This window comes from Anguilla anguilla, chromosome 14 (genome assembly GCF_013347855.1).
Source record: "Anguilla anguilla isolate fAngAng1 chromosome 14, fAngAng1.pri, whole genome shotgun sequence".
Lineage (NCBI taxonomy): Eukaryota > Metazoa > Chordata > Actinopteri > Anguilliformes > Anguillidae > Anguilla > Anguilla anguilla.
The window spans coordinates 3276831-3300612 of NC_049214.1; the positions used below are offsets into that span (position 1 = coordinate 3276831).

At 44.9% G+C, this 23782-nt stretch overlaps 1 protein-coding gene across 3 annotated transcripts in view; it reads right to left on the reverse strand.

The window, feature by feature from the left end:
* Positions 1-19378, reverse strand: part of pam (peptidylglycine alpha-amidating monooxygenase) — an 82693-nt gene extending 63315 nt beyond the window's left edge. For 2 of the 3 annotated variants that reach the window (XM_035391021.1, XM_035391019.1), the window contains exons 1-3: positions 19223-19378; positions 3375-3962; positions 2519-2639 (exon numbers count right to left, since the gene is read on the reverse strand). In XM_035391021.1, coding sequence (XP_035246912.1) covers positions 2519-2639; positions 3375-3466 — 213 coding nt within the window. In that variant the 5' untranslated portion in view covers positions 3467-3962; positions 19223-19378. Of the gene's footprint in view, positions 1-2518; positions 2640-3374; positions 4380-19222 lie in introns of those variants that run through there. The other variant, XM_035391020.1, reaches the window with a different exon arrangement.
* Positions 19379-23782: the final 4404 nt, after the last annotated feature.

The following is a 23782-nucleotide window of genomic DNA, read 5'->3' on the forward strand; positions in this document are numbered from 1 at the left end:
GCAGTCTGACGTTTCGGCTGAGTCGGCTGGCGCCCATTATGTTCCTCTGGTGAGGAACAGGGCACGGTTAAGAGGGTAATGGAAAAATCAGAGGAAAAAATAAAAATACAATTTAAAAAATCGACACCAGTTCTCATTTCCAAAGTCCCTGGGAAGGGAGCATATTCAGACGAAATCAAAACAAAAACATACTGCTGTAACACACAGAATGGCAAAATCCCAGCCTAAAAACCCAACAAACACAAGCCTGGTGCAACAGTGGCAAGGAAGACATCCCCACAGGGAACACACAGGAAGAGGTTTACTCTCTCCATTCTGACTGTAAAATTCTCTATTCTGGACGTCGTTTCAAATCGCCATTGGCAACACGTCACCTGTACAAAAGGTCAGTCGTCCCTAATGAAATACACCGACTCAATAGGACACAAACGGCTATCTTTTGATAGGATATATTTTTCTAAGCAGCCATGTTTTATGTACCACCACAGGTTTTTTTTGTGATTCGTGATCTGTTTTTAATGCTCTCGAGATGAGGCCAAAGGGCATTTTCCAGCCTTGTTTGGACAGTGAAAGCTTTATTCCGTTCTATTCAAAGGGGTGTGGGTGCAGGGTGACCAACACGGTCAAATTGATTTCTTCACCTCTGTGAATCAGTGCATCGCTGGGCGTGCGCACACACACAGCTGGGCGTGGCCATCCTGGGGGGGGGGGGGTGTGCGTACACACACAGCTGGGCGTGGCCATCCTGGGGTGACGGGGGGGGGGGGGGGGGGCACGGGGGCGGGATGCACTGGTGCAAATCCTCAGGCAGTTATTTTAAGTGAACGCACAAGCTTTGCATCTTCTCAACGCATCACTAAAATTGATTACTGGCGACATTATTGCGGACAACTGACTGGCCAGAATTCCTAGGAAGTCGTTGGGTACCCGTAGCTTGAATTACGCTCCCGCCAGCAGCCAATATAAATATTACAATGGCAGGGCTGGGAAATAGTCATTAGCAACACATTAGCATTATTCCCATTCAGTGCTCAGTGCTGGGAAGGATATGACAGGCTACAGTGTCTTAGAGTGGTTATGGTGTCATTAAAACTACCCCCCCCCCCCCCCCCCCAGTTAAATAAATTGCCAAACTGGAGTTGATGGCTGGGAAATCAAAAAGCCCACCAGATGCCCTGCTTTTGTGACTGATGACAAGGCCCGTCTCACAACACCTCAGTTCTGCAGACTGGTTATGCTGCCATGTGGCTTCACACCTTCTGCGTCTTTATAATATTATTTTGGAATCTATCTATATATTATATATTACTGGAATCTACAGTGTTAACCTACGTTAGAATAGAGGTTTCATCTGTTTTTTCTTTGTAGTTTTCTGTAGGCCACAAACTGACCACAGCACATTAGTATATGAAGGCCAACGTTTCTTTTTCTGGTCGTACTGAAGGCTACACAGTAACACATTAAATAATAAATGTAAATTTAATGTAATAATAATAATAATAATGATAATAATAATAATATTCAGTAAAATTACTCTGATGATAATCTCTTTAGCCAGTGTGAGGGCATCCATCAGTGAGCAATAGAGCAATTTATACTTTAAGCTGACCGTTGGAGTTTAAATCTTGTTTTTGCGCGATGTTACAAGCGCATAATCCTTTCAGTAGAGTTATCAGCGCGGGCCCGTGATGAATCACCCGCCGATGACTCACAGCCCGACACCGGGAATAATAATAGCCCGCGCTCCACCAACCGCGTCGCCCAACTTCCGCGCGCCAATGAAAAAGGGTCAAGGATCCAGAGGACGAGATCTCAATTAAAAAACGCGCTTCCTTTTCTGCGTCGATTGCCTTCACGCAATAACAAAAAAAAAAAAGATATCTCGCCCAGAACCGCCCAGAACCTGCCCAGAACCTACCCCCCCCCCCCCCTCCCCCCCCTCCCCCCATTTCAAGGCACGAACTCAACTGCTCTTCCAAAGCAAAGCAGCCCAGAGCCAGGGGGTTGTATCTGTGCATCTGCAACAGTGACTCACTCTGCTCGCTAATGGCTAAATTAGTGTAGGATCGATACAAGTCTGCACACACGCAGCGCAATCAATGGCTCCTCATATTTATAACATTAACCGTGGGATATAAGCGCATTAAGCACGGCATCGCCCTCCATCCCAAACATTCCTTCCACAGGCGCCCTATCTCTCCCCCTCCATCTGTGCTTTCATACGTACGCGCTGCATCAGAAGCCAACAGCAAATTTCCCCCCTAGGACACCGGGCGTTAGATGCCAGAGTGTGGATTTAACTCAATTACATCCGAAAGGGGTTCACTGACCGACTCCAAAAACAGAAAGTATCCATCCATCACCAAACACTCTCACGCTCAATACCAATTTCTGTATGCTAATCTCAATAAATTAAATGCATTGACAGGTGCAACACGACCACAGAATTCTGCGTTTGAATTTCAGTGCGCTTTGTTTTTTGCGTCAGTGTTCGTTCTGTTGTTGTAGGCACACTTACCGCGGTAGGAATGACAGAAGGCATTCGAATGTCCAGGGAGAAATTGTTTGGATTGGCGAGGATTAGGGCTGGTCTCGTTTTGGAGCACTCGTTAGGATCGGAGTAGCTACTTTCCTGATACCTGTGGGACACAAATGACACAAAAAGTGATTTCCCTTTTGTCACACAGACTAACGAATTTACTCAAATACTAGAGCAAATACAGCCAGTGGCTAGCGCGGAGAGCACATCAAACATGGATTTCAGCTCAGGCTTCAGGTGAAGCATCATTAAGAAGAGGAGGATGAACACTGTTCACTGTAAACAATGTGCAATTAAAACAAGCCTGTTCTTTGTACACACGCATTTAACTGCAAACGTGCCTAATTTAACACATAAAACGTCAGACTCTAAGCCTTAAAAAGCTTGATTACTGTGTCTATTTCCCCCTTAAGTCTTTATTGATGGGAACAAAATTTAAATCTAAATTTAAAACGACGTTTAACCGTAATATGTAAATATTATCTTCACAAAGAGACAGCGTACTGTATCTTTTAAAACTCGATTTGCTTTACATTTTCCGACGAACAGCGGGTGGTCCGTCTCACCTTAAAACGTCATCGGAATTATATTAGGCTACGAACTGCACTTTACAAGGCAACTGCATTTTCCGCGTTCGTAATCACCTGTAAGTGCATCTACAACTTTAGTTTTAAAAAAGTCGTTTAAACCCGAACCTGGACAAAAATGTTTACAACTGCACTTCCAGGCGGTAAATAAACCAGTGCGCACTTTGCACTGCCCGATTTTTTATTCTGTCTTACCGCGAGGTTCTGTCCGCAACAGGGCGCTGAACTGGGAAACAAAACCGTCTTACCGTTTAAATCTGTGCAGTGGGTCCTTCGCGCCCAGGCTATGGCTTTGGCAGATGAGAGCGAGCGCCACCATACTGCAAATGAGGACTCCCATAGCGTCTAGCCCCGTGTCTGGTGGCCTGCTCGCAGAAGAACGACGCCGCGCTGCTGGCTACTATCAGCGGTGGATCTGACGGTTACAGGGAGCCCGGCAGCAGAAACGGCATCAATCCGGGCACCGAGACCGAGGGTTTCCTTGTTCTCCTGGCAGCTCTCCTCAGTCCATCCGGTACGTGCGATAGAGGCAGGCGCTCTTTTGTTTTCCCACAGAACACCAGAGGCGGGACTCCCCCGTTTACCTCCCACCCCCTCCCTCTTGCGCTCCCGTTACAAGTGCCCACAAACAGCGACTTTCCACTCTCCTTATTGTCGACGTCCAGTCCAGTGCAGGCAAATCAAGATGCGATGTGACAGGATGGTCAGCGAACCCTTCCCACGCCTGCGTTTGGGTGGTGGCGTGGAGGATCTGCGGGGTCTGTAGGTTACCGCTTCTTCAACACACCAGAGCGGCGTAGGCTATACCAGATGCAGCATCGGGATTCATTCACAACCTGCGAAGACAGAAACAGACGGTGGATGACTAACTCCGCGACTTCAAGCTTTCTGCAAGTCTCCGCTGGCCCTCTTTTAATCACGCAAGCGACAGCCCTCCTCGTGCTGAGCCCAATCCATTAGCACCATCACCAGAGGTCCGCGTAGAGGATATTTATTATCCTTTATTTCCCCCCGGCTTATTTTAATTCAAAGCGCATAAATACAGTCTGTGGTGCCGCGCGAGGCACGGCAGCGCGTGGTTACTGAAATGCGGAGCCAGTCGGTGACAGATAAAGGGTAGCCACAGTCGCGCGCAGTAATCCAATAAGAGCTTTCGCAGCAAAGAGGATTCCCCCCCACAACTGTATCCATTTGTTCGCCGTCAGGATTGCGGAAAAATACAACCTGATGCCATACACGCCGTGTAAAAAAAACAAAAAAAAAACAACAACTCTTGTTCTGTCCACAGGTTTAGGCTAATGATCACCAGAAAGCAGACACAGAAGCGCAGTGGCTGGCGCTATGAAGTTTTACGCAAAAAGTACAATTTTAACCCTCCTGTTATCTTAAAGTCGAAATGGACCCGTTTCAGACTAACGTCATTAAAACAATCATGAAATTAATTTCTAATGCATTAAACTTAATCATATACCCAACTGCGTATACGAACGTAAAAAACTGATGACGACAAATTTTATATGGCATACTATTTTGGTAGAAAGGTACTGATACGGACCTTGATACTGGGCAGTGATCACAATATTGAGTTCGTAGATAAAGTGCCGAAGTGCACACGACAGATACGCTCGCGGGTCATTTGGCAGGGGTTAATTAGCCAAGCTGCTTTGTTTAATTAAAGAAATGTATAGCTAGACGATTTGTAGAATAACACTACAAAGCTACCAATCATCGTAGCAGCGACCTATTTGAATCAACGTCATTTGAATGAAAGTAATTATAATTCAAGGTTAAGCGTTCGTTTTTTGTTCTGTACTAAGGACTATTGAGGCTACACACGGCATTATTAACATGGTTGGGGCCTGAATTAACTGTCAATCTGCAGAAATACGTCAAACAACTGACCAATAATTTAACTTTTAAATTATAAAATGGGATTTATCAAGTATCCAGGGAAAACACTCGCCTGCCTCCCTGCCTTTCAGCATTCTGACAGTTCAGCCTTGAGCAAACTGCCAGAAATATGCGCGTGAAGTCCTTCAGCACGAGCCCGGTTTAAGCAGCAGGCAGATCAGCGCTCTAGAACTGAATAAATCTAAATAAGAAAATCGCCCGTCAAGGCTATTCCCTGGGGGCCAAGTTGTTACGCATAATGTTCGAAAAAGTAACTTTTTTAAGGGAAGAGAACAGTTCGCCCTCCTTTCGTATTATTTATTTATTTATTTATTGCTTTAGACTACGTTATGAATAAGGAAAAGTGTTTTCACAAATATGCCATGTTGTCATTAGTCCGTGTAAAAAAAATGGTACGTCATAATTAATTCATTTTATCCATAATGCTGTCAGGTCTATACTCACTGACACCTTTAAAGAAAGTGACCGAAAATGTCTGTACGAAATAAACACAGGCAATGAGCTATAGTGTACACTCAAAAACAAAGGTGCAAACTAACACACTAATGTAATTATTCAGTGAAAAGGTTTTGTTTGCCTCAAGTGATAATTTTCTTTTCCAAAAAGATAAATGTGAATATTACTGGCACCCACTCTTGATACTTTGCCCACCATCTGGAAAGCAACTGTCTATAACTCCACTGTGCTACAGAACGGAGCCCAGCTTTGAGTCTTGGTCCTTGGTAAAGCTCACTAATTCCACGAACCTGACCAAAAAAGCCCCAGGACCCGGAGACACAAGACAACCTGATAACACAAAAGTTCCATGATTATATTTCACCGCAGGTATGATGTCCTTTTCAACATATCATCTTTCTTCCAACATGGAACCTGCCGCTGGCTGAAAAAAGCTAAATTTTGCTCTTACCTCAACACAGCACAAGGTTCCATTAGAAGTTCATGCCCTGGTTAAAACCAAGTTACAAGAAAAAAGGCTTGTGATACAGGGAGAAGTGCTTTCACTGTAAAAGACTTTTCAATCTAGCAGTAGAACTTATTATTTTTTATTGCAAAAAATTAAATAATAATAATAATACCTAGCATTTACATAGTGCTTTTCTCAGGCTAAATACACTTTACAGTGATAAGGGAGAAACTCGCTTCAACCACCACCAATGCTAGACACCCACCTGGGTGATGCACGGTAGCCATTTTGCACCTAAACACTCACCACACATTAGCTAAGGTGGAGAGGGAGCGAACAACTTATAGCAAATTAAACTGGAGGATTGATTAGGTTTAGGTTTAACATCTAACCCAAAAGATGGTGTCTCCTACAGCACAGTGTCCCCATCACTGCACTGGGGCATTGGGGTTAATTTGGCCAGAGGGAAGATTGCCCCCTAGTGGCCCACCAGCACCATCTCCAGCTGGAACACAGTTTTCCCAGGTGGTCTCCCATCCAAGTACTAACCAAGCCCACACTTCCTTAGCTTCAGCCATTCAACAGGAGCAGGGTAACATGGCTACTTTTTACATTAAAAAATAATAATAACCAGTTAAATAACGCTGGCAAGACTGTTACAGCGTATTAATACTTTACAGGTTTCAATGCATTTTTATGAAATAATGAAATTTCACTTTGTAAACATGCAAGCTTTCAGCACCCTCATTTGATTGCCACCCCCACCTAAATTCAGCCGTTGGTTTAGCCCTGACAGTGTAAAACGGAGGCACTACATAGGCTATGCCCTGGTCCAATCAGAGCCTCGCATGAATGCACATAGCCCAAGCCACACTGATAACCCACCACTCAGGATCATCCTACAGCAACTGAAACCGCTACAAGCAAAGCAGCGGAGACTTACTGACCACAGAAAGCTCCAACTTCCTGTTGCAAGAAAGAAAACGAATTAAATAAAACAGAATACATACAAAGCTGGTAGATAATGGCTCAATGTGGAGCCTGCTAAAACTGTAAAATAAAGTAAAACAATAAGCATAGTCAGCCTTTAAAAAATTTAAAAACACAGCCATAGTCTATTTTAACAATGTCCCAACACAGCCCTCAGACTGGGGCACTTGATACGCTGCTCATAATAGCTTTGAATGGCTACACGGAATTATCTACCTTTTCATAAATGCACTCACACACAAACTGTGACGTGCCAAATTAAGGACAACTCCCGGCAATCCATTCACTGATTTGAAAAAACTGTGATTAGCAGAACTGTGATAATTCTTAGAAATACAGACATTTTAAGATGGAAGAATCTTACTAACATTGGTGAGAAATCACTCCCATACCCTCTGCAAAAGAGCACAGAGGGGAGTGAGTTTTACGTTTCATTTCTAATTTTTGACAATTTTTCTGGGGCAGAACTGAAAGCACATGAAAGTAAAAAAAAAAAAAGTCAATTATTTTTGCTCTCTAACTCCAGGCAGCACTGAAAAAATACAAAAATGAGGCAACACTACATGAATCCAAAATCTTCTGCAGTCATCTTGTACCTTTCATGAATACGAGGCAAATAAAATGGCTTCTGTGTCAGGAGCGGCTAGCATTCAGGCTAAACAACCAGCAGCGGAGGGAGGTTTTTCCAGTAGGGAAACGTGTTCTGGCTAGCCCGTGTTCTGGCTATCCTGTGTTATGGCTAGCCCATGTTCTGACTAGTCGTGCTCTGACTAGCCCGTGTTCTGGCTAGCCCGTGCTGTGGCTAGCCGTGCTCTGACTAGCCCGTGCTGTGGCTAGTCGTGCTCTGACTAGCCCGTGCTGTGGCTAGCCGTGCTCTGACTAGCCCGTGCTGTGGCTAGCCGTGCTCTGACTAGCCCGTGCTGTGGCTAGCCGTGCTCTGACTAGCCCGTGCTGTGGCTAGCCGTGCTCTGACTAGCCCGTATTCTGGCTAGCCGTGCTCTGACTAGCCCGTGCTGTGGCTAGCCGTGCTCTGACTAGCCCGTGCTGTGGCTAGCCGTGCTCTGACTAGCCCGTGCTGTGGCTAGCCATGCTCTGACTAGCCCGTGCTGTGGCTAGCCGTGCTCTGACTAGCCCGTGTTCTGGCTAGCCGTGCTCTGACTAGCCCGTGTTCTGGCATGCCGAGACGTCACGTGGAAAGCAGTCGAACACGTCCAGACCGCTCGCCTGGAGCCAATGCCCTCGCAGTCGCGGGTCACCGCCCAATTTGTGTTCCCCATGACAAAACAGTGACCTCACGCTGCTCCACACCTGGGGCTAACACTCAGAAAAACAGCCAAAGGCCGCACAAAATCACTTCTGCATGAATCGGGATGTTTCGAGGACATAGGACCTGCTGGCTGTGAGAAATGTCTGTTGCAGTCACCGATGATAAACAGCTCATTTTAGTTTAAAAAGCCTGCAGCAAACAAAAAATCTTCATCGATGCAAAGGAACTAATGTAGCCTAATCTTGGGAAGTAAGAGTATTTCAAAAAAAAAAAAAAAAAAAAAAGAATTCTGCAGCTGACAATTTTCATTACATTACAGGCATTTAGCAGACGCTCTTATCCTGAGCGACTTACTCAACTTTTTATGTACCATTTACGTTCCATTCATTTATTCAGCTGGGTATATACTGAAGCAATGCAGGTTAAGTACCTTGCTAGAGGGTACAACGGCAGATTCCTACTGGGGAATCGAACCTGTGACCTTCAGGTTACACGGCCAGTTCCTTAACCCTGATATAACGGTTAATTAGGTTGGTATCCGTTTACATCTGTTTAGGTGTTACAACATGTCAGCTCGGTTATGTAAAAGCTCTTCACAGTAAGGATCGCGCAGTAAATGCACCTGAGCGACGGCATTATGCGAGATGACTGGTCCGGGTTCACCCCGCTGTCAGCTGCCGTTTGCACTCTGATTAATTAGGCTGTCCGTCAAAGGTTTCTCACGGTCCGTATTACACGAGCCGAGCAGAATACTAAACCTCCTGTGTCATTCTTCTGCGTCTTTTCCAGAGGCAGAAGTACTGCACTATTGTGTGTGTGCGTGCGTGTGTACGTGTCTAGTGTGTGTAGTTGTGTGTGTTTGTGTTGGTGTGCGCATGTGCATAGTATGTGTGTCTGCTTGCGAGTGCATGTGTGTGTGTGTGCATGTCTGTCTGTCTGTGTGTGCACATGTATGTGTGTCTATGTGTGTACGCGTGTGCATACGTGTGTCTAGTGTGTGTGTGTGTGTGTACACACGTGTCTAGTGTGTGCGTGCGTGGGACCGTGCATGCATTTGTGTGTGTGTGTGTGTGGGACCGTGCATGCATTTGTGTGTGTGTATGTGTGTGTATGCATACGTGTTTACTACATGCGTGTGTGTGTGCACGTGTGTATACGTGCGTGTGTGTACGTGTCTAGTGTGTGCATGCGTTTGTGTGTGCATGCGTGTGTAGTGTGTGTGTGTGTGTGTGGAGAGGGGTGGGGGTCTGAGAAAGAAAATCCCAGAGGGGAGAAAATCAGCACTGACCCAAGCAGCCACAGATGATGACATCACGGCCGCCCTGTCAGTGGTTAATTGAGCATGAGCATGAAAACGGCCCCAGAAGGAAATGCGTCACGGCTGTGTTTACAGAGCCAATGAGGACGCAGAATCCACGGACCCCACAAAACCTGTGTGTATTCCACTGCATCCACAGACCCCACAAAGCCTGTGTGTATTCCTCTGCATCCACAGACCCCACAAAGCCTGTATGTATTCCTCTGCATCCACAGACCCCACAAAGCCTGTGTGTATTCCACTGCATCCACAGACCCCACAAAACCTGTGTGTATTCCACTGCATCCACAGACCCCACAAAGCCTGTGTGTATTCCACTGCATCCACAGACCCCACAACACCCGTGTGTATTCCGCTGCATCCACAGACCCCACAAAACCAGTGTGTATTCCACTGCATCCACAGACCCCACAAAACCAGTGTGTATTCCACTGCATCCACATCCAACAGAGCCAAGCATTTCAGTTAAAAGCATCCCCACCTCCTCAGGTAAGCAGACAGGTCTGACAGGTGAGTTAAGCTGGCTCAACGATAAAAGTTGTCGTTAATTCATCAGTCCGGTGAAACAAAACGGTTCCACAAAAAAAGTCCCTCAGTTTGTCGAATTTTTGGCAACGTAGGGCAGTTCACAGAAGTCTGCTTCTTATCAGACCCCCAAAGGAAAACAGACTGTTTACTGAGCTGACAAGGAGTCAGCAAGTGTGGTGATAAGGACAAAACCGTCCAGACCCACAGCGCAAAGTGTCCCTGTACAAAGTGTCATGAGTACAACTTGGCTAACTATTTAGCTAGCTAGCTATGGCATGTCACCTCTGTAACGTTATTTGTTGTCCTCTGTGTGTCCATACATCTGTATCGGTGGTACGCGCTAAGTAGGTTAACTAAAGTAGGCGAAATGCTAACATTTTAGGGTTAGCTAAAGTAACGTTAGGCGATAAAGGTGTGCTTAAAAATCTTGTGCCGTTCGAAGTGGTGATTTTGGGAGATGCACCTGCGCATGCGTCCTACTAAACGAAGCACCACCTGCGCATGCGTCCCACCAAACGTCCCTCTCAGGTCGTCCGTGAGTGAGTGACCACAATTTTCCATGCATAGCCCATGGTGGCAGTTCCTGCACGCTGTGGGAAAAAGACAGTTGCAAAACATCTGATTGGATCAGCATTTTGTAAACTTTAGGTTCTCCACAATACAATATAATCATGTTTTGTATCAGGGATCAACAGATGTCATGGGGAAGTTGGTGTCTGTCGTGGTAGGGTGCTGACTAAAGATCTTGATACCTATGGGTCAGCACCCAGCCAGATACAAAGGTTAACCCGGTGTGATAAGCTTACAGAGGTGGTGCAAGCAGGATCACTGATCTATACTGTTTTGGCTTGATTGTGTCGTTACTTGATGACTTGGTGTTTTGCTTTGATCGTTTTGTATATAAGGGGAAAGGTGCAATGGTTCAGGTTCTCCTCAACACTCCATTTACGCGCAGGGCCATTTCACCACTCACACTTTGCACCATTGTATATTGTCATCATTACTAGACACACTGAACAATAAATTGCAGTCATTTTTACCTGGCATTCCTCTTTGTCTCTTACCACTGCACACCAAGCAGTTTTAAGGCCCTAGCACACACACAGAACTCAGGATATCTGCACCCCATAGCCACTCACCTATGTAGTAGTGTCGTAACAGGATACGCAATTGTATTTATGCAGGCTACACAAGCCAAAGACATGTCCGCATCTACCAAGTTAGACAGAGAATCAATCATGCCACACTACTGGCGGATAGCAGTCTCCTCCATCTATGCATAACTGTTCTGACAGAAGAAAGGTAAAAACATTATTTTAACTGAGATAACATTAAATCAATCCCGTTCCAATAGCACCAAGTAAGACTACATGCGTTCGTTTTTGCGAATGGTAAATGGTAAATGGACTGCATTTATATAGCGCTTTTATCCAAAGCGCTTTACAATTGATGCCTCTCATTCGCCAGAGCAGTTAGGGGTTAGGTGTCTTGCTCAGGGACACTTCGACATGCCCAGGGCGGGGATCGAAACGGCAATCCTCTGACTGCCAGACAACCGCTCTTACCTCCTGAGCTATGTCGCCCCTATGTTTGCGACTCAGATACTTACACTGTTTGGTCTGTGGAGAGGTTTCTCACAGCTGGTGACCTTCGACGCACCGTTTGGTGCATCTGAAGGGTTTCTGAGAGCAACCGGACTCCTTGTCCTCCTCTAATTCAAGTTCAATCCAACGTTAAACCGGTTCTCGGTCATAATGTTCAAGCCCTGAGCAATTTTCAAAAAACTACATGACAAGGAGAATGCTGCCACACCCTTCCCAAAGCTCACTGCTTATGCTAAACACAACCAAATCTCTAAATAACCCGTTTAATCCTTAAAAGAAAGACTTCATTGCCTTGTGCCACGCTGTGATACTTCTATCACTTGAACAGTTACTGAAAACCTTAAAGCAGAACTCAGGCCTTCTCCCCGCCATTTTCTGCTCATCTCAATGAATTGGAAAAATAACGACAACGGTAATTTGCCTCCAGGAGATTCAGCACACGCCTAGCATAACATCATAACCCACGTTCATAAGCAATTTTTCTGGCCGTGTTCCATGCTTGGCACAAACCATTACAGAGCTCCTTCAGGCGAAAATACTGAAGTTATTTCCATGCTGAATAATTGAAGTGAAGCCTGGGGCATGGGGGGGGGGGTGGGGCGGGGGGCTGGACACTCCCTATAAATAGCTTTTTTTGGGGGGGGGGCAGAGCAGAACAGGATCCTCGTATTCGCCGTGAAGCTAAAAAAGACAGAAATAAATAGGCTATTTCATCCCTCAGGATTAATTGATGAAAGCGAGCGTTCGTAACTCGTACGCGATGGAAAAACACACAAAGCCCAACAAGAGTCATCTCATCACTTCCTATTGATCCACGCCGTCGCGCGCGCACGCTACCTTGGCAACGGCAAACATCAGTCAGCCGTGCGGCGGATCGGCCCGGCCGTTATCTGCGCTCTGCAAACAGGCGTAGAACGCGCCGTGGCGCAGGTACGACCGTCCCCGGCCAGACACCTGCGGCTCCCCTCCGCTCGATGTCACCCCAATCCCAAACTTCACACACCAACAGGAGTCGCTTTCCCCAAACTTCACACACCAACACGAGTCGCTTTCCCCAAACTTCACACACCGACAGGAGTCGCTTTCCCCAAACTTCACACACCAACAGGAGTCGCTTTCCCCAAACTTCACACACCAACACGAGTCGCTTTCCCCAAACCTTCTGTCACACGCTGCAGCCGGGTGCAGTCGCCTGCTACTGACTCAATCCACCGTTAAGTTGATGCAACAAGGCAATCTGTCGCCATGGCAGAAGCGCAAGAATGAAGCGCGGTCTCGTACCGTCAAAAAGCGGGACCAAAAAAAACGCCAGCGGAGCCGCCAACCCGCCAACGTGAGGGCCTGAGCAGCGCTGAACGCTACTTACCTGCCTGTCAAACTCAGCTGTGCGCTGCAGAGAATAACTATGGGGCGGGGGGGGGGGGGGGAGGGAGGGGGGGGGGGGTGAGAGAGAGGGGGGGGGGGGGGTGAGAGAGCGGGGGAGAGAGACAGAGAGAGGAAGAGAACCGAAGGGGTTGAGTGAGTGAGAGAGAGAGAGAGGGAGGGAGAGAGAGACAGAGAGAGGAAGAGAACCGAAGGGGTTGAGTGAGTGAGAGAGAGAGAGAGGGAGGGAGAGAGACAGAGAGAGGGAGAGAGGAAGATGAGAGAGACGGTGGTGAGACAGAGACAGAGAGGGGGAGAGCAGACAGGGGTGAGACAGAGCAGAGCAAAGGGGGGGAGTGTGAGAAAGGGAGAGAGAGACAGAGAGAGGAAGAGAACAGAAGGGGTTGAGTGAGAGAGAGAGAGAGAGAGAGGGAGGGAGGGAGAGAGACAGAGAGAGGGAGAGAGGAAGATGAGAGAGACGGTGGTGAGACAGAGACAGAGAGGGGGAGAGCAGACAGGGGTGAGACAGAGCAGAGCAAAGGGGGGGAGTGTGAGAAAGGGAGAGAGAGACAGAGAGAGGAAGAGAACAGAAGGGGTTGAGTGAGAGAGAGAGAGGGAGGGAGGGAGAGACAGAGAGAGAGAGGAAGATGAGAGAGACGGTGGTGAGACAGAGACAGAGAGGGGGAGAGCAGACAGGGGTGAGGCAGAGCAAAGGGGGGGAGGAGTGTGAGAATGGGAGAGAGAGGGGGGTTAGAGCGAGAGAGAGACAGAGAAAGCACAGGGCTATAGTTCTGATCTGATCCGTGCTGGGGGGCATAGAATGCAAGAATAGATAGAGAGTGAAAGAGACAGAGGGAGGCGAGGAGGGGGGGGGGGGGGGGGGAGAGAGAGGGAGACGGATAGAGGGTGACGCTTGGAATTACCCCAGCCCGTTCACAAACACCCCAGCTTAACGCTGGAAGCAAAGGAAACTATGGTAACCATCCAATGCCTAACTGACAGAGGTCTCTCAAACCCACAGTGACCAGCTCATTACCGAGCGGCAGACACATTAAGGACCTGATCTCTGATTTAATAAAATCATCTTCTTCATCTTTCTGATGCCAGGCAGACGCTCGAGGCGATTAGCAGCTTTGCCTTCCCAACAGTCTCCAGTCACACGCTGCTGCCGCCCGCAAGAAACACTGACAATCAACGCAAGGTCTTATCCTCAAAGGAAACGACGGAGGGATTTAGTGAACTCACAAATCAGATGCTCTGAAAAGCCTCTTAATCGCAGTCATTTCCCGATGATGTCTACAACACACACTGAACATACTGGGGTGAGCAGATGACACCGTCTGGCTCTTATTTTTCCCCATAAATCCTTTCATAAGTTAATAACTAATAATCAAACACGCTGAAATTTCTTTTCTGCCTTACGGTGGCTTTGGGAAATAAGCAGCACGACTAGGCTCGCCATAATAATGACCAGCCCATGGCTGCATGCAGTCTGTAGCAGAAAGACGCTGGCCTTCTTGAACTCTCAAAAGCAGAAATGGCACGAACTGTACATTATGTTACATTACAGGCATATTACATTACATTACAGGCATTTAGCAGACGCTCTTATCCAGAGCGACTTACACAACATTCTACATAGCATTTACACTGCATCCGTTTACACAGCTGGACATAGGCCTACATTGAAGCGATGCAGGTTAAGTACCTTGCTCAAGGGTACATCGGCAGTGTCTTACACGGGGGAATCGAACCTGTGACCTTCAGCGTTAACGTCACGCCAAACGTAACGCGCGTCCGTTTGAGAAGAGACGCACTGAAAGGACGCACGAAGCCAGCTGGACATTCAGCCCCACCGTTCCCATGGTAACAGGAGAGGAGCACATGGCAGCGGGTTCCGACAGCCGTGAAATTTTTACTTTATCTGCATGAGACCCACAGAAAAAAATGCAGCGATTGTTTAGACTCATAATCGCAAAGCTTCAACGCTCACCTTTCACACAGTTCTGCTCAAACAAAGAGTTCATCTGCTACGGCATTAGTTAGCTATGTGATGAAAGAACACACCATTGTTTGGTAATTACTTTGACCAGGCCTGAATACACATAGGTCTATGTAGCTGTAGTGGGGCCCAGTGCAATAAATCCCATAGGATAATGAAATTATAATGCAAGTACATTAGTAAAATGTTGATAAAGAAAAGAAACTAAAAAAGATTGTGTGCTTCAGTTGTGTTTGGCCAAATGAATACATCAGCTTTTTTTTAAAACGCACAATTCAATTCTTCTGAAGTATTCACTTGGCAGGGCAGCTCTTCAATAGAATAAAAGAACTCCAAACAGCATTAATATTTATTCGCGAGGTGAACAACACATCGGCCTCTTTGACACTTATAAATGCATAAACCAAAGAAACATCGCTTGGAGAAATGTCAGGCTTGGCTGCCCTGCCTGATGCTTTTATAGAGTTGCATGAACCCATATTGTGCAGCTCTGAAAATATCAAAAAATAAATAAACAAGCTTACCCAGTTCATGGCAGCGTTGATTGGCCAACATAAGCTGCCTTTTCAAATGAGAGTTTCCATTTACTGTTTATTTTAATTACATGACAGGGAACTGTCAGGGAAAAAATAAATAAATAAAAATTTGGCTAACGGCAGTTGGCACGGCACTGGGCTGTTTATTCCGTTTAATGTTTACTGGGGAAGGTAAGGTTAAGTGAATCTGGGCCTACAGAAAGAGAACTGTGAACATACAGAGCCCAGGCTAATCTGTTTACGCAGAGTCCTGCCAAACTGCTATCATGTGTCAGCGCAGGAAACGTTAGCCAACGTCTCGTAGTCTATCCGAATGCACAAGAACAAGCACTGGTAACAATGCAATATAGGCCAACCTGGACCACCACAGAAATCAAATCATTAGCTGGTCTTGACAGCTTATGAGCAACCAGGGGCAACATGCCACACCCACTCAGTGATGTCATAATTGAACCAGAGAACAAGACCGTTCCAGCAAAAACAGCCAAAAATAGAGTGTTACAGTGATGACGTCTCGGAAGTTTCTTCCGCGCTGGGTTCCCTTGGCAGATTTCCAATGCTTTTTTCCCCCCGTAGGGATTTCGTTTTCAGAGGAAAATAATGTCTGTGGTGGACGTGAGCCTGAGAGAGTTTCACGTTTTGTTCTACAAGACAAATTACACCTATTAATATCTCAACCGTTAAATTTGAAGCCGTTATGTGCTTTTAAAAAGCTAGTTGCTAACAAGCGGCAAACTTGAGTGGCAGTTGCCAGAATGCGACCATTGTTGTAGTTTCAATAGGCTTACGTTAACACAGACCTTATTTTCTACAGAAAACGAAACTCCTTTGGGGGAAAAAAGCGTAGGAAATCTGCCAAGGGAACCCATGGCTCAAAAAAAAAAAAAAAAACTCCCTTCTGTGGTTTTAGGACTACAAAGCATAACACTCCATTCTGACAGGACAACAGGCCACTGAAGAGATTAACACTGTCAACATTGCAGTTTAAATTTTCCATTCACCTTTTGCCATTACACCAGGTAACTACTTCAAAGGCAAGTTCAGAGCACAGACTCAATGGCCTGGTAGCACCATAATTTAAGTGACACAATCTTCATATTCTACACAATTCTGCATACTTATCATAGAAGACACAAACATTTTCCATCGCACCTGGCGATTGTATTGCTAAGCCCCAAAGGAAGCCCTGAATTGGAATGAAGACGCAATGAGATGACACAAGACAGAAAACTGCACGGTTTTTTTTAAATGTCTACTGTTGGCATCTCCCAGCTGCTGAAAATCAGGGGAACATCTTCGAAAAATTTGTTGTCTCCTCTCGTCTCTCTGCAGAAGCATAGATTCCAGCAAGTAAAGACCGGACTGAAAATCAGGCTAACTGCCCTCTCTGCTGGTCAAACAGAGCTCTGGGTGCACACGACAAGGATTTCAAAGCCAGACCCGCCGAAGACTGCTGTCCAACTTAGGCTATGGAGGTTGATCTCGATTCACGTAGAGAACACCCAACGTTTTGGGTCGTTTAGAGCTTGGGAGCACCATAAACATGTTGGCGCACTTGTTGTTCTTAGGCCTTGTTACAGGCTTAAATATGTTTTGGATTTGAATTTTGGTTCTTGCTTTGCAGAGTTGACCTACCTTAGCAATTTAGTAATAGTACATTGCCTATACTGCCTGGTCTGAGAATGTTGTTAGTCCAGTCTGAATTAATTAATCATGTATATCAGGTGAAAGTACCTTTGTTCTCCTGTATTGTAAGTTGCTCTGGAAAACACCATCTGCTAAATAAATTAAATGTAGTGGTTTTTGACAGAAATAATCTGGTTGTAGTTTCCATTACTGACCGTTAAGAGAGGGGTGTCCAAGGCAAGAGATGGGTAGGTATTCCATTTCAAGGACAGTTTTTTGGCTACCTTTTCCATACCTTAGAACACAATAAAAGGTATGTCTGAAAGGCTACTCAGTGATCTTGAAATAAACTGGCCACATAGTGATGATATAACCATCTTCTGAACCTGCAATATTCAAAAAATCATAACTACTGGCTCATTTGACAAAGAGAGTTGAAACCATATAATATATAACCAAAAATCTGGCTCCTCCTTGTCAATAAATCTCTTCAATGATTTAAAGCAACCATCATACACTTTTAATCCAACAATAATTGACTGATTTGTACACTATTTAATATGGTGCACCTACTGACATACCTCTATACAGGTATTAATAGGCTACTACCTCTGCATCCCTCACTTTGGGAACCACTGGTTTAACCACAAGTGATGAAACTTGACATCAGAACACAAGCTCCATATTTAAATATTTTTTTTTTTAAATCATTGAATCATGTTGTCATTGGGATATACTGATCAGCAGTCTGAAGTATTTCCCCCTTAGAATTCGCCAGAAATAGTTCACAGCTGTTCCTTAAAAAAATCTTCGTGGGGTGGGGGTTTATGCCGCTGGATCCCCCTAGAGGGATGCAGTTCTCGAGCTCTGTGTATTTCAACCCTCCCAGAATTCAAAATAAAGTTGCGCCCTTGTCAAAACCACAAAAGCGCAATATAGCTCTGCTTACGTGATTTTAATATCATGCCAGTATCTCGTTCCTTCCCACGTCCCAACGGCTCCAACCGAAAACCAGTCAAACGTTAGCCTACTTTAAGAATAATCGGGTAACACAGACACGTTCAAACTCAGGGCACAGAACGTCGCTATCCACGCTGCTTCTGAGGTCATTTGAAGAGTACTTTCTTGCTTTAATTGAAACCATTAACAATCTGTGCAAGCCACTGTAATGTCGACAATCTTCAGAAACTTAGGTAAATACCTGAATATCCTTAATTGTATGTAAAAGCTGTCTGTGCCAATAGAAAACACAGTAAAATTGAAATTACATACATTAAAAACCCAGAGCATGAACTGCAACTTCAATGACATGACACAACATATGTGCGCGTGATAAATCAGTTCAAGGCTGTTCATTTTTAATAACCTCCTTCCCAAAAAAAAAAAAAAAAAAAAAAAAAAAAAAACATTAAAAAGCAAGTAAACAAAACAAACGTTACACACTCACACGCACGTCTGCATTGGCTGCCTGTTCTTCCGTTTCACGCCCTGTATTACCATAACACATCGTTTCGCTAATTTACCTGTGTGCTTCTTTACGTTAGCTGGCAGTCCTGTAACTGCTCTAACTGACTAGCACTGGCTATTTTCCTTTCATAGCAAACCAGTTAGATTGATGATGCGGATTAACAATAGCAAACACTTTTCATTAGTCTAGCAAACTAACGTTCATTTGGCTAGCATTTGCTGTATTTTTTTAGTTTTTCAAGATAAATTACCCAGACTAATTAGCTTCCGAAATGTCGTACCGTTAAGATACAGTTTGACCATTATCATAATGTTACTTATCATATATCAACAAACCAGCAGACAACGGACTGTTGTAAATACCTGGGTAACTAATTAGCTAGCTAGCTAGCAACTTTCAAACGACTGAGATGTGTTATGCTAACTTTGAAATCTTGAAACGTGACATAATCCCAGAGTAAAAAAGCGAGGAAGCCAAACCATCGAACAATCATAAAACAGATTTACTTGGTATGCCAGTTGTCAGATAGTTCCTGAGTCTGTGTGCTAAATAACACAAAATGCATTTTCATAGCGCTTACCTTTCTTGCGACTTCTGGTTTAAATGTTTCGGTCACTTCGTACCGACTGCTTCTGACTCTCTCTCTCCGTTTTTCCACCGAGTAGACCAGGGTAATCGTTAAAGAACAATCGATTATACGTCACTGAGCAACGAGCCATGGATCACGAACAGAATGGAGACGCCACGGCTCTTTTTTTGCGCAATGTCAGATATCGTGCCAACACTAAAGTTTATGGCAGCCTAGCCAATCAAATATACTTTCATTGTGTCACTAATGACTCATTGCATTTCTTGCCTCTTCCTGGTTCATTTTATTTGGCTCAAAACTTTTATTAACAGGTTACTGTTTTTTTGTAAAATACATCCCTGTGATTATCTTGGGAGTTGGAATTTGTACACAGATTCTGACATTTAAAAGTGTCTCTGGTCAAATAATTTTGCTACAGTGACTTTATTTTCTAAAGAACATGTCTTTCTGCTTTTTTCTCATAAAGGTGTCCTTGTTTATGAGCTATATCTGCAGGTTCGGGCTTGTCACTACATGGAGACATTGGTTTCTGTTTCTAGGTCTATTTGTTTTTCCAGATAGTTAATCACAAACATTGCAATATTTTTTATTCTAACTGTAATTATTTTTAATTGGCATGTGTGAATGACATTCTCAAATTGACTGGAAAGGATAAGGATTCAATCAATAAAAATGTTTTGACATGCACAATTTCAGTTCAGTTTTTCTGCATAGTGCTTTTTAGAGATACCCTCTCATTAATAGGTTTCACAGACAGACAGGAAGTGAAGAAAAAGTAGGCAAGATCGAGCCTGACTCCACTAAAATCCAGCAAGTGAGGTCGAAAAAAGCTTCCCTGTGGGAAGAAAGAATGCTAGAAACAGTGGCCAAAATACTCTTCAATCCTGGAAGCAATCCTGGCAGGAAGCTCGATATAGAGTGGGAGCTCATCCCTCATTGGCTGAGTGGGTTTCAATAGTTAAAGATAGGTTCAATGGCAAGAGACAGTTAATGAGGAATCGGATTATAGCCCGAGGTATCAAACAAGCTGGTAAAATACAAAGTCCAAGCAAAGGAATGTATATATCAGCATGCAGATCAGGAAGTTCGATTCAATGTAGTTCTGGGTTGCGTTGCTCTGTGGCGACGTGCAGCAAACTCCTCTCTCTCCTCTCTGAGGCAGAGATTTTTTTAAATGTGGACTGTACCATCCTTACACTGCTTCTGTAAGTCCTTCGCTGAAAGTGTTTTAACCGACCTAATTTACTGGCTTGTGGACATACAAGTACAGCTGACCTGAACAGAGACTGGGGAAAAAAATTCTCAATATCAGCTGCCAAATCACTGGGCATGCCACAAAGCAGCCTGACTGCACTATGCAAATGAAGGGTACTTAAGAAAGCAGAGATTATTTAAAATGATTCCACCTGTTACCCTGTGGACAGAGTTAAAAACCCTGACCCTCAGGCAGATGTTTCTCTACGACCAGTGGCGAGAACAGTCAGTCATTCATCCCTGCAGTTATATCCATTTTAATTGGCATATAACCACTCCAGCCCACTTCTAGCACTCAAAATGCAATGTAATGTCTCTGTAATTTGCCTATTGCATGTACGGTATTGTATGTGTCCTTATCGAACCTGTGTTGTGTAGTTGTTCCAATGACCATGATATGCACTTTCGTACGTCGCTTTGGGTAAAAGTGTCTGAGAAATAAATGTAATGTAATGCAACGTACGGTGTTGTGTGGAATTTTTAAGAGTTCAATTTATTCCGCCGTACTTCTGTGAGAAGAACAATAAATGCAGGCACGTCTTCATTTTAAAATAGGTTGTCTATTACAGTAAAGGAACTAGTGGGTCTGTTCCCCAAGTACAGATAAAGAAAAACCCAACAAATGATGAAGGATGTCAATAATTATACCCTGTTCCTTAAAGGAAACAAAGGACTGAATGGTCATCGCCTTAAATACATACAAATCACAGGAAAAAAGGACCCGTGTTTTGCAGTTGTTCCAATGACCTTCAGTATGCACTTGCTTTACTTCGCATTGGATAAAAGCGTGTAATGTAATACACATAGAAGTCTGAGCGTAATTTGTAAAAGCCACACTGTGGATTAGGTTGAGACTTTTCAAGGTAAAATTAATGCAATCAGATAGTAAAGCAGCGCAGTAGTCCAGCCAAAAGTTAATAAAAGCGTGAACCTTTTTTGGCATCCTGCAGGGACAGTGTCTTCCTCCATATAGATACAGTCCCAAGGTGAAAGAAGGTGACTCTTGTGGTACTGGTAATGTGGGCCTAAAAGGAGAGATATGTGTCAATGGCCTAACTTTGGAAAGAGCACGCTTATGATAAACACGTAGACTTCATTTCCAGGCCAAATCAAATACTTTCAATCTAGTGGAGCGGCATTTCTGTTCTAATTGGCAAGTTTTTTTTAGAGCTGGAGTGTTGTCATTACACCAAAGGGCAAGCCTCCTTCTCAATTACTTGTTAATTGGCTTTGCGTCCGTTTCCATTTATTTTGTGCACCACCTGTAGCAATAATACTGACTAACTACCAAATAAATTACATCCATCCATCTATTATCTATACCCGCTTACCCTGGTGTGGGTCGCAGGGGGTGCTGGTGCGTATCCCAGCATGCACTGGGCCAATCTATCACAGGGCACACACACCATTCACTCGCTATTCAGTCACCCATTAGCCTACCTGCATGTCTTTGGACTGTAGGAGGGAACTGGAGGAAACCCACACGGACACGGGGAGAACATGCAAACTCCGCACAGAAAGGCCCAGGACCTGCTTGCTGTGAGGCAACAGTGCTACCCACTGCACCGCCGTGCCACCCAAAATGAATTCTACTTATTGGTTAATTCAAGCCCACACTGAAAGTAAAGTTTAGCATATATTTTGATTGTCTGATCTAGTTCCTGAGCCCTAGGGGGAATAACAGTGAACATTAAGCTGTTTTTTATTTTTACTACACTGGCTGGTCTGGCGCAGAGCTTCCAGGGCTATTTGTGGAATGACTGGACCGCCAGACTGTCCCTCCCCAGCACTTATTCTCCCGCTAGGATGTTTTGCATAAGAGTCCGATGATAAAGGAGGCCCCAAACACGGTGTTGAGCTGCCGATAAAGCCATATAACAAAAATAGAGGTCAGCTTTACGGGCGACAAGCCACATACCGTTCGTGACAAGTGTCTGGTTAAATTACACAGGCCCAAAGGCATTGGCTGGGAAGGAGTGTTTCTGGACATGCAGGGTCACAGGTTTTGGGGCGATGTGGTTTTGCCTCTACGTGGGTCTGCTTTTAATGCTGGGTCTAAACGGGATGGTCCAGGACCTGTCTGGGGAGAGCTTTTGATCGGACAGAGCATCGCAGGTTTGGCTATTGCGTATGTCCGGGGAAGGAATTGAGTGTGGATGAGAGATGTGAAATGCTCTTAAAAATTACTCCATGTTATGAGTTGAGGGATGAGTTTGTAGTCCACTAGGCTGTGCTATAGTCTGTGCATTTGACAGGTACCTGAAAACAACCACATTTCTAATTTGGGTCAAGATATTAAGAACCTTTTTTAAAATTAGGTCCCGATATAAAAAAAGTGTGGCTGTTGGACGTTGGTTGAACATATACAAGGGCAGTTGGCAGGATAGACTGTTCCAGCCCTACAAGAGGATGCTGGGAAAGGTAGATCTAGTGGTGTTATAGAATGTTGTTTTGGCTTTTCTCCATCTGGGATTAAAGTGTATTTTTACATTCTACTGTTGTATGGCTGGGGGAAATCTCTGAACAGCCCTGCCCCCCCGCCCCCACCCCCCATCCACAAAGATGACAGGTCTGATCTGAGGGCTGAACAAACCCCCCCCCCCCCCCCCCCCCCCCCATCCCTTACTTTCCACAGGTATGACAGGTCTGACCTCACCGCGTTTCCATAGAGGAGCTGTCCATTGGCTGCTGGCAGGTGAGCTGTCACCTGGTCGGCTTCCCTGCATGCCCTGGACCGTTTAGGTACGCCTCCATAATACACACAGACTTTGATGGAAGCGCTGGGCCCTGCCTCCGGAGGGTGGGGGTCTAATTCTCTGGCCCTCTGCCCGAAATCTGCCCTTGTGCAGGACACTCAGACTCGTCTTCATTGCAAAACTCACCGTAAAAAACTGGACCATCTTACAACAGTAAGGGTTTTTTTTCCCCCACACCTAGTCAGTTTGGCAAGTTGGTAAGAAATCTATTTGCCCAAACCAAATTTATTAACTGCCCAGATATGGCAAAGCTTTCCTGTGAAATGAAGGGTATAAAAATATAAATCCTCCATAATGACATTTAATTTATTATTTATACAATACAATACAATAAAACTTTATTGTCCACACAAAGTGAAAAATTATCTTTGGCTCCACATCGCATGAAATAAAAAACAGACGTAAGACATAATAACACTGCCAAGGAAAAAAAAAATCAGCAACACAATGAGTGCAAGAGCAGTGCAGCACATACTGTGCTAAAAGACGACCTTGACAAATGGAAAATTTCCCGCTTTCTGTAAGGAAGGAAGTAGATAAA